Source organism: Sycon ciliatum, chromosome 12 (genome assembly GCF_964019385.1).
Source record: "Sycon ciliatum chromosome 12, ocSycCili1.1, whole genome shotgun sequence".
Lineage (NCBI taxonomy): Eukaryota > Metazoa > Porifera > Calcarea > Leucosolenida > Sycettidae > Sycon > Sycon ciliatum.
The window spans coordinates 14,085,363-14,096,599 of record NC_088654.1 but is presented as its reverse complement, the minus strand read 5'-3'; the positions used below and the strand labels follow the sequence as shown (position 1 = coordinate 14,096,599).

The 11,237-nt window shown below is 45.9% G+C and overlaps 1 protein-coding gene and 1 long non-coding RNA gene across 2 annotated transcripts in view; both read left to right on the top strand.

The window, feature by feature from the left end:
- LOC135828010 (uncharacterized) overlaps nucleotides 1-3,461 on the top strand; it is a 17,941-nt gene extending 14,480 nt beyond the window's left edge. Inside the window, exon 6 of the mRNA XM_065340447.1 lies at nucleotides 3,301-3,461. Within this exon, the coding sequence (XP_065196519.1) occupies nucleotides 3,301-3,461 (161 nt within the window). The remainder of the gene's footprint in view (nucleotides 1-3,300) is intronic.
- Nucleotides 3,462-7,456: 3,995 nt separating this feature from the next.
- LOC135828913 (uncharacterized) lies at nucleotides 7,457-11,237 on the top strand. The gene is made up of 3 exons (XR_010555773.1): nucleotides 7,457-7,495; nucleotides 9,720-9,743; nucleotides 11,143-11,237. It is a non-coding gene; the product is annotated as an uncharacterized LOC135828913 (long non-coding RNA).

The window sequence follows — 11,237 nt, the reverse complement described above, 5'->3', positions numbered from 1 at the left end:
TCCCATTGTATTTTGACATCATACTAGAGGAAGAGTGTCGTGGAGTTTCACATAATTATCACAGGGATAAAAATACATTTCTCATGAAATAATTATAATAATTGATGATAGCTAGACGATCGTATACGATTGATGCAAAGTCCTTGCAGTCCTTGAGGACTATTACGAAGAGGTTGATTACTTTTAGGGCATTCATTCAAGCAACATCAAACAAACGCGATACGCTCCTTGAAAATGGAAAAAAATTCAAGCATAACGACAGAACAGCAGACCAATCGAAACGAGTAAAAGCATCCTTACCTCAGTCATCGTCCTGCCATGTAGTTGGACAGCCTTTTGACACGGTGGGACAGGCAGCTCTTGTCCAGTCAAACAGGGGTATCCTTGTGGCGTCGAACGAAAGAGAGTGTCAGTGTACTATCTGACTCGTCAGATTGGAACTGTGCTGAACTTTTCTCTTTCTCCGGTTTCTGCTTTCATCCCTCGCTCTGATGAAACCGTTCAAACGTCTTACTGGCAGCAATGGCCAGCCAAACAGGGGATCCTTGTGGCGTCGAACGAAAGAGAGTGTCAGTGTACCTGACTCGTCAGATTTGAACTGTGCTGAACTTTTCTCGTTCTGCAATTTCTGCTTTCACCCCGCACACTGATGAGACGTCTTCAGAGAACCACAAGACGCTTTCCAGATTTGATTTTGAACGTCTCCTTATCCTCCTTGGTTACCTCGTGACAGATTACTGTCAGCAACTTCACAGCAGAACCGGCAGCCATGGCTGAAGCGAAGAAAGGAATGCGCTGCCACGAGGCAAGCAAAACTGAAAAGGTGTTTGTTCTTTTTCGGGCACAACACACAGGACGGCGTGACTGGATAAACTGGACTCCTGGACTGTGAATAGGGGACTGGTAGAAAAAGTGTACTCCTTATAGGGGATTGCGCGGCAGGTTGAAGCTGATCAAAACTGAGTGGACTCCTGGACTCTGTATAGTGGATTTTGGACCAATGGACTCTATATAGGGTGCTGGACATCATATAGTGCATGGACTCTATACTGAGTCCTACATACATATCTGTAAAGTGTTAACCATGGACTACTTTTGGCTAGATTAACTCTTGTGTAATCAATGGTGCTAGTGAAGCTTGAATCAGATCCACTCTGATTTAGCCACCCACACTAGTAGCAAGTATTACCTTCACTGGGGGCAGGGGTAACTGCAGTTGGATCCCGGGACGGATACCCTGATGCCGTCAATCCTTTTTCTGCACCTTGTCCTCACCCACTTACTGAGGTGTGGTGAGCCCATAAGTGGGATCATTTTCAAGTCCACCCAGAGTTTTGGAGATTTCAGGGGGTGTCGGCCGCTGGGCGGTTCAATAGCCAATTGAGTCATCTTTCCAAGATTCCTTTTGAGTCTCTCTCCCCTCTCCGGGGAGACTCACATGACCAGTTTTGGCAGTGAGCAACAAGTACAAGTGTGTGTGTGTGTGTGTGTGTGTGTGTGTGTGTGTGTGTGTGTGTGTGTGTGTGTATGTGTGTATTATACGCATTCCCGCGGCAGCGCCAACCAAGCAGTTATGCTTGATCCACACGTTCGCTTATGCTGGACATTGAAACAAAGCAGATGTAGACAGCTCCTAGAGAATGGGGCTCTACAAAACCAATGATCGAAGTTAGTCCTTCAGTAACATGGAGCGTCATATAATTGGTCTCATCGGAAAAATGTCATCACTAGTGTCTCCTCATGTAGCATCATGGTCAATGGGTGGCCAGATAATTATACGTATGAGGTTGAGTTGCCAGATAATTATTAAAAGATTCAAATAGTAATATTATTATAGAATGGTTGTTATGAGTTTATAATGGTGTGTATGTGTGTGTGTGTGTGTGTGCGTAGAAAGAGAAAACTGGTTACCAACAGTCAGTGTATGCCGAAGTATGTGGCGTAGTGTATGTGTGTCGAAAAAGAAAGAAAAGAAAGAATGAAAAATGGAAAAATGAAAAATAGGGATTCACTGGCCGGAAAAAGTCACTTCAATCAGCTGTGTGGTGGGTACCAGGCTAAAATTAATGGCGGTCAATTCATCAGCCTTGCAAGCTGTTGAATGGTGTAATCCCAGGAAATTTGTTGCTATATCTAACTTAGCTGTTCGCTATCATCGCTTCCGTGACGGGCATGTCTGAGTCTGAGTCTGAGTAAGTGTATGTGTGTGTGTGTGTGTATGTGTGTGTGTGTGTGTATGTGTGTATGTGTGTGTGTGTGTGTGTGTGTGTGTGTGGGTGTGTGTGTGTTTGTCTGTGTGTATGTGTGTATGTGTGTGTGTGTGTGTGTGTGTGTGTGTGTGTGTGTGTGTGTGTGTGTGTGTGTGTGTGTGTGTGTGTGTGTGTGTGTGTGTGTGTGAGCGTGTGTGTGTGTGTGTGTGTGTGTGTGTGTGTGTGTGTGTGTGTGTGTGTGTGTGTGTGTGTGTGTGTGTGTGTGTGTGTGTGTGTGTGTGTGTGTGTGTGTGTGTGTGTGTGAGTGTGTGTGTGTGAGAGAGAGAGAGAGAGTGCGTGTGTGAATCCCTACTTTTTGGTCTTTTCATTACATCATAGCTGTGTGATGTAGGCCAGGCAGAATAGTGGCGGTCAGTTCTTCAGCCTTGCAAGCTGTTGAATGGTGCAATCCCAGCACGAGTTGTTATGGTTTCTGCTGTAGCATCGCAATCATCGCCTCTGGTGATGAGCGTCCAAAGGTCAGAAAGGTGTGCGACTGTGCGTGTGTGTTTGTGTGCGGGTGTGTGTGTGTGTGTAAAAAAAAGAAAAAAAAAGGATTCACTGGCCAGAAAAAGCCACTTCAATCAGGTGTGTGGTGGATACCAGGCTAGAAAATAGTGGCGGTCAATTCATCAGCCTCTCAAGCTTTTTGAATGGTGTAATCCCAGCACAAGTTGCTATGTCTAACATAGCTGTTCGCTATCATCGCTCGTGCGATGGGCATGTCTGAGGTGTGTGTGTCTATGTGTTTGTGTCTGTGTGTGTCTGTGTGTGTCTGTGTGTGTGTGTATGTGTGTGTGTGCGTGCGTGCGTGAGTGTTTATATATGTGTGGGTTTGAAAGCGGTGGCAGGACAACGTTGTGTCCGATATGAATGACGGCCATATAATGGACTGGTACAACCTCGCCCAAAAGCACAGAGAGTGGAGAACAGCATTCGGCAACGTTCCTCCTGCCAAGCCACCTTAGAGGCCATCCGTAAACAGTAAATACAGATATTTAGTCAGAAACCCAAACTAGTCATTTCTCTTGTCTTTGCTGATGTATTGCAGAAGCTTGGTGTAAACAACCCACACTTCTAAATGGGCAGGCAACAGTCACTTCTCGGATAGCACAATTCAAGTGCAACACTGGGTTTAGATTGGTTGGCTTGCCATTTTCGGTGTGTGCCAATCAGACATGGATGTTCAAGAGAGCATGTATCCGTGAGTAGAAAAATATTATATATTTTTTACTCAAATTAGCTATGGATGAACATTGGCAGACTTTGTGGGGTGGGGGGGGGGGAGTACAACCACCAGGCCTCGAACCCAGGCACTCTATTGACGCTTATGGCCAGTGTTGCTCTAGCATGAAGCCATCCTGTAGTCACTATCCCACCAGCAACCATTCACCATTTCCTTCAGACTGATCATAACAATGTTTTTAATATAAATAGTAAGGGCCAGGTTCCACTGCGGCTCCGCTGCTCCGCTGCTCGTCTTTCGCGGCTTGAAACGTCATCATTACCACAGTGACCGCAGCTCGAGGGAGAGCAGCTAGGCCGCGGCTCACCGCGAGCTTTTGCTACGATTCTTGACCAAAAACTGGGAGCCGCGGTCGCGGCTCGACCTGTTTCCCGTACTTTGCATTGTTTCGTACGCCAGAATTTTAAAATTCAAAATTTAATTCGTTGCGCAGGCCAGAACACGACGAGTTTTTGGATTTCGCGCGTGCTCGCGCGCGCAGGCAGGTTAAATGTCATCAAAAAGTGTGGACCACGACCGCGGTAACGCGAATGGCGAGTGCCAGTGGAACCGCATTGCTCCGCTGCTTGCAGCCAAGTGCCGCGGAGCAGCGGAGCCGCAGTGGAACCCGGCCGTAAGCATGGTGATGCAATGGCCCACATTCACACCGCGGCAAGGCAGGAATCCTAGCATCTAGGGAGATGGCATGACACTGCATCAGCACTTGGCATGATGTGTGTTTCGACCCCGGGTTTAGAAGTTCCACATGATCCGTGCTCTATGCAGCTTGAAAACGCCGTGTCACGCCTATGTGCCTCTAATCTCTATAGCGGCCCAGTCTAGCTACACCATGTGCCAGCATGCAAACAATGTTAATCAGGGCTGTCCCGAGAGAGACTTGAACGGACAGTCCTGGAGCGAAACCTTCATTTTTAGGCTTTAAAGTTGCCAGTGTGGCAGTCGTCCCTTGTGCTAGGACTCCCTGCTGTAAGTCAAACACAATGCACTGCAGAATCTATGCCCAATCAAGTCATGTCCACTATAGAACAAAAATTTCCCTTCAACAAGTTTACGAACGGCCATAGCGATAACTGTTTCATTGAACTGATTCTAAGCGCATGTTTGATTGTGCGAATGCGTGGGCCCCGGACCCGGATTCACCAAATTCGTACATGTTCAATTGTACGAATCCGGATTCCGGTCCCACGGAATCGGATCCAGTCAACCCACCTCACAGAGCCGGATTCGGCGGATTCGATGGATTCATTTGCATTGTATCTACTCAAAAATCGAAATATGCGTACAGTAGGTCAAGAGTTCACCGCAATTGCATACAGATAGAATGAAATGGTACGGGATGAGCTGTAGTAACTCTGTTGCTAAGGTCTTGAAACGGATTATCAGGTGTGCCAAGAGTACATGAAAACGGTGTTTTTTGTTTTGTTTTTGTTTTTGTAACTCGGGCATTGAGCCAATAATAACAACTAGGCACAAAACTTTTCTACATTTAATGTAGAAAAGTTTTGTGCCTAGTTGTTGCACTTTCTGACTGTATATAGTATATATTTCCGCGTCATTAAAATTGTCGCTTCGCACATCGCAATATTTGTGGCTTGGCTCGTCTTAGTCAGACTGTCGGAATCGCTGTTTTGTGTGTTCGAACACTGGTGTGACCCTTGCTGCGCAATGTCTACTTGTCACTGAAGCCATGGTAGTCTCAAACTTTGTCGGAGCTCTCTTCCGCACCAAGCAAATTCATTGCGCTCCGCACTATTCCGCCCCAGAGCGCATTTCGTTTTCTGGAGTTCGTGCCGTCCCACATCATTCTCGTGGGCATTTGTCAAGACTGCAAGCTCGGGTATAAGATTCCTGGTATCTCTCCTGAATTCGAACTGCTGACATTGACGATGGCAAGAACAAAGTGGTCTCAAATTCCTAAAATGCGCTACTTGTGGCGCATGTTGCTGCGAAGGTAGCAGGTCTGAAAACACCAACAAAATCAGCGAAGCGCTTGCCAAGGAAAGAAGGTGCGGAACTGCTTACCCTATCCCGCTGGAAAGTCGTTACAATGTACTTGAAAAATGCTAGCTTGCCTTCATCGCCTGCCACCTGGAGGCATGGATTGCCTGAAAATGAAGTTTCTTGACCTGAATTTGAAAACGCGTCTTGTTCAGCGTATTGTTGAGTGCTGAAGGGTCTGCCTCAAACTCTGATGAAGGCGTCGACCTTAGCTGCAAGTGCAGCGAAGCGGGGGGCCACAAACTAAAGCTTGGTCCGTCGACATGTCGACAATGCTCTGCCTCAATTTCTAGCTGATTTCTTTGCCCTTCGAGTGGACAAAATAATTTTCGAAAAATCGCTCTGCAAAGCGATAATTTTAATGACGCGGAGGAAGTAGTTACAGTGGTGGAGAGTGACTCTTAACTCGTTTCCATATGTCCTTTTTCTTTTCTACATTTTTTTCTTTTATTTATTTATTTTCCTACAAAGTGTTCATGTACTGTTGGTTGTGAGCATCCGTTTGTATCCGTCTGATCGAATTGATCTGGTCGGCGGGGATCGCGATCCAGTTGCCACAATCGAATGCAGCCGAAGTCATGCAAAGTCAGGATTTCTGTTTACTTGCAGTCAGGATAGTACGCATCTGCTTACAAACGAAAATCCAGTGGAACAAAAAGAGATGAAGGGGTCGTGCACAAATATCGAAAAAAAATTCGCAAAACAAAATAATTTCGTTATGGGCCATGGGGCAGGAGGGGGTTGAACAATTTTATTTCAGAAAACATTGGTATACATGCACACGGCCATAGGAACAGTGACACACTTACTGGTATGACTTTGGCATGGATGATGTCAACATTTTTTTCCGTTCTGAGGGGAGGGAGGTGGGGTTTTTGGCTAAACGAAAATAATGCGCTTGCTGAAATTTTTTCGATATTCACGGGTGGCCCCTAAAAGTCTCTACTTACGAGTTTGAACTCGGATGGTGAGCCAATATTGTTATGATGAAGAAAGGAAAAGGACAAAATATTACGAGTTATGACAAACTGTCCACCAATGTAACCAGATCGTATACAGCCAGCAAGTGCGACAAAATGGCACAAAACTGACAAGGAGTACTGAGACATTCGGCGGCCTGACACCTAGCCCCAACACTTCTCCTAGGCGCAAACCAACAACCTTCCAACTTAGAAGGCTCAGGTTCGGAAAGGTCCAAGGTCTTCTTCGTTGCGCTTTCCTTCCCCTCTTGGACCTTTCCGAGCCTGAGCCTTCCAAGTTGAAAGGTTGTTGGTTTGCGCCTTGGAGAAGTGTCGGAGCTAGGTGTCAGGTCACCGAATGTCTCAGTACTCTTTGTCAGTTTTGTGCCATTTTGTCGCACTTGCTGGCTGTATAAGATCTGGTTACGTTGGTGGACAGTTTTTCATAACTCGTAACATTTTGTCCTTTTCCTTTCTTCATCATAACTTACGAGTTTCATGCTGGAAATCAATCATCAGAATACGGGGGCTATACTCGGGGTTATTTCCAATGGTGAACGGCACTATTCGGCCAATAAAATGTAAAGAACTCTTCCTCTCCTCTCAGTGAGTCGGCTGTGAGAGCGCATGGAGGAGAAGAGAGGAAAAGTTCTTTCTACTCGGGGTTGTGAGGTCTTATTCACTATACAGTCCATTTCAACACTATAGACGCGTACCTAGGCAAAAACCGTTATGCCAGCATCTATACCACATAAAATCTGTGATCGCTTTGTGCATAAAATTTTCCAAATTGGGCGTCTGTTATCCAATCGTTTAGAATCTATAATGAGAGTAATTGTGGAGCGGTCCTGAGCAATATTCCGAAAACTATTCTCAAAAAGTACCAGCCAAATTTGAAATATTTCAAAACCCCTACGCGTCTATAGTTTTGAAATGGACTGTAGGTGTTATCCCATGGCAGGTATGGCAGGCACTTATCTGCTTATGTATTCTCTTGCGTCTAGCTCTAAAACAAGGCGAACTGCCAGGTCCCAAGATTTCCCGTGAGTTCAAATTTCCCTGTGCTCCCTTCTAATTACCGTATGTCTTCACCTTTAAAGCCATGGTGGTACAGTCGTCCCTCTCTAATCCGGCACTTTATAATCCAGCACCCTCGATAAACCAGCACAATTTTCAGTAGCCAAAATGTCCTCTTCATGCACATTGCAGCAGTTAATCAGATTTGTTAATCCAGCACCCTCCCTAATCCAGCAGATTTTCGTGGCACAAATGGTGCCGGATTATAGAGGGACCACTGTATATTCGATTATAAAGCCAGTCTCAGTTATATAGCCATGAGCTTCATAAATGTAATGAAATTTGAAGTATGTTTTGCAAAAATGAAGGAATACGTACTATGCTAACACACTTACAGCCCAGCAGGAAGGGTTAACAAGTAGATTTAGATTTCTGGTTGGACTTTGACTTTTTATGGCATGGCGTAGTGGGTGAGTCATTTTGCATCTAAAACATCTCGGAAAGCAACGGTGTTTTGAATATAAGACCATGGCTTTAAAGGCGCTGATATACGGTATGTGATACGTAATGCGCTCTAAGACTTTTTCTTGAAGTTGTTCTAGAATATCATTATCACTGCCAGCAAGAGTACATGAAAACCAGAGTGTGCAGCTTGGGGTCTTCTCTGCAATGGGTGTCTGTCATGGCGGAATTCCGTGATTACATCATATTTGGTGCAGATCTGAGGCGGGAAATGGCGTAGTGCGTACAACTGAGCTGCATTTGTGCAGAAAGAGACCTGCTTGAATCCTGCTTGTACTCACTACATCACTAAAATGATGTAATCACGGAATTTCGCCGTGACAGCAACCCATCCGAGCTGCACACTCTGGTTTTCATGTACTCTTGTTGCCAGCCACATCATGAACGGTCAGCCCTGTGTGTATGTGATTAATATGGTGGTAAAGACACAACTGGCAATATGGCGATAAATACACGCCTGCGCACACACGCTCTCTAGGCTTCAAAGTTCTGGCACAGAGCTCTCCTTCTGCGTGTATTTACCGCCATATTACCAGGTGTGTGTTTACCACCATATTTTAAGATCAGTTTCAGTCGTGTCTTCAGCTTCATTCTACATGTATGTGGATGGTTTAATGATGTGCTGCAAACAACCTAAGAGAGCTGGGTAGAGGAAGCCATAATTGGTCCAGCAAGTCCTTAAATTTTCTCTGTAACTCTTACCGTATCAGCAAGTTAGGGGGTGTGGTGGGGTGGGGTGGGGGTAGTTGTGCACCTTTTCCTTGTGTTTAGAAATTTCATTGTTTCGCCGCTTCCCTGATCACAAATCCTGGAAAGCAAACTCCAGTTGGAACTAAATTTCAGCTGGCACTCTGTAATGTGTAGTGTAGTGCAGGGCAGCGCAGTGTAGTGCAGTGCAGTGTAGTGTAGTGTAGTGTAGTGTAGTGTGGTGCAGTGCAGTGCAGTGCAGTGCAGTGCAGTGCAGTGCAGTGCAGTGCAGTGCAGTGCAGTGTAGTGTAGTGTAGCGCAGCGCAGTGCAGTGTAGTGCAGTATAGTGCAGTGTAGCGCAGCGCAGTGTAGTGTAGTGTAGTGTAGCGTAGTACAGTTTAGTGCAGTTTAGTGCAGTTTAGTGCACTAAACTGTATTGTGTTAAGATAGTCCCTTTTAGCTAGGCGCAGCTCAATGTTCCAGGACCATGTACTTCCCGTAATGTAGAGTTGTAGATGAGAAGATAGTGGTAAGGAGTAAAATGGTCCTAGTTCCTATGGGACTATCAAGGGTTCAGCATTCAGATACAGGGGCGATGTGTGCCTGTATGTAGTGAAGAGAGACTTAAACAACGATTCGCTTATGACAGACTACTGTTGGGTATTGACCAATGCAACTGCGGGGAATAGTGGGACGCAGCCTCCTGGAGATGACATTGTCCTGCTAGGTTGGAGCGCAGGCAGTTTTAGAGTTGATGCTTTCACTGGATTCGGGTGTGTACGTGTGTAGGGGGAGGGTGTGTGTGTGTGGGGGGGGGGGTGTACGTGCATGTGTGGGCACTTGTGTGATTGTGGGGATATTTGCGTGTGTGCGTCTGTGTGAAATAGATGGCACAATTTTGTGCATTGCTTAACTGTGGAAGATAGGTTGTTTCTGAAGGTTTACCTCTATTCAAGATGGGAAACACAACTTTTCACTGTGGTTTCTAATGTTGTTTCATTTCATAACTACGTTTTGGTTTATGTTTTATTTTGTTCACAGTTCATTTATATCCGCAAGCTTCCCGTAAGTACATCATGGTGCTACGTTTTCAATTCTTTCAAACATCCCAGAAGTGCACCAAGACAGGTGTTCACAACTCTGCATCCCTGCAATGTTGCACACCCATGGTTTAGGTCATGGCATTGCCCTGACATCCTCCGGTTGCTTTGCCCGGTCAGCATTTATACATGCAACAATCTCCCCTCCTCTTCATGCACTCTCAGCCGACACGTGTTGCTACCCTCGGTAGCCATTGCTACAGTCAAAAATTCCAAACAACAGAGGGGGTGCGGGCACACATCAATGATATTATTCCTCCTGAAAGCTAATTTTATTGCATTTTCATGTGTACTGTTATATCCTATATATGGACCTATAACCATTTTAAAGGACAATGATATAGGACGCATATTGCTCATCTGGGAAATACAATGAAGGTGGTGTACCTAGCGACAACTTCGAGCCAGTGCTTTCTGTCCGAGGCAATTTGCTTCGCGTCCAAAAGAGACATGTGGAGAAGTAAAAGATTATCTCTAATGTTGTCTGCACATTACTCTAAAAAGTTTCGTTGGTGGAAAAATGGTATTTCGATAGAGTAATCATCTGCCGCAAGTCTTTTTTTCGCTTTCATTCAGATTTCGTCCTCCATTGTTGCTAAAAGAGAATGTCTGCAGTGTCTGCTCCAGAGCCGGGTGAGCCGGGTAATCGACCCGGTTGGGCGGCGCTTGGACCGGGTTGAAAATATAGTACCGGGTCGCCTGTGACCCGGTTGGTACTTTACACGGTCGAACTTTGAAAGGACTGACTACATGGCTGGTATGTGTGATAGATCATGCAGAGGCGCGCGTTGAAGTGAAAGTAGTCAGTAGAGAGGTTTCGCTTCACGTTGTTCTGCACTACACCGTTAAACTCGGGTTCACGTCGAACGTGAGTTGACCTCAGCTCACGTCATGAACGGGAGTTTCGACGCCGAAATTTGCCACACCGACATGAAATTTCACAGTGTCGGGGCAGAACAACGTGAAGCAAAACCTCTCTATTATCCGGTGTGTGTACTTGCTCAATTCGAGCTTGACCGTTGAGGTGTTGTTTTTGGAAATGAAGCCTCCAGCAGGCGAATACACAGGCCCTGCTTCCAGGACTCTAGGAAAACTGGTCGTCGTGGTGAGACAGCGCCAGGTACATGTGTACTCGGCTCCAACCCGGTTGAAAAGGTTGCGCCAGGTACACATGTACCCGGCTGTCCTACAATCCTAGAGCAGACACTGGTCTGTGTGGGTGTATATCCAATAGATTTCCAAATTAGCGGATCTTGAGACGGGCGTACATGGTGTGTGCCCGCGTTGGTCCTGTACCTGGATTCTGCCCATGCCGAGAGGACGTGAGTATGTTCAACTTGTACTGTCTGTGTTCACTGCTGCAGATCAGGATGTATGCAAGGGAACCTCTCACGGCTGTCACGAAGATGCACTGTGCTTGAACACGCACAGCACTTTTACTTGCACTTGTCTTCCAGGA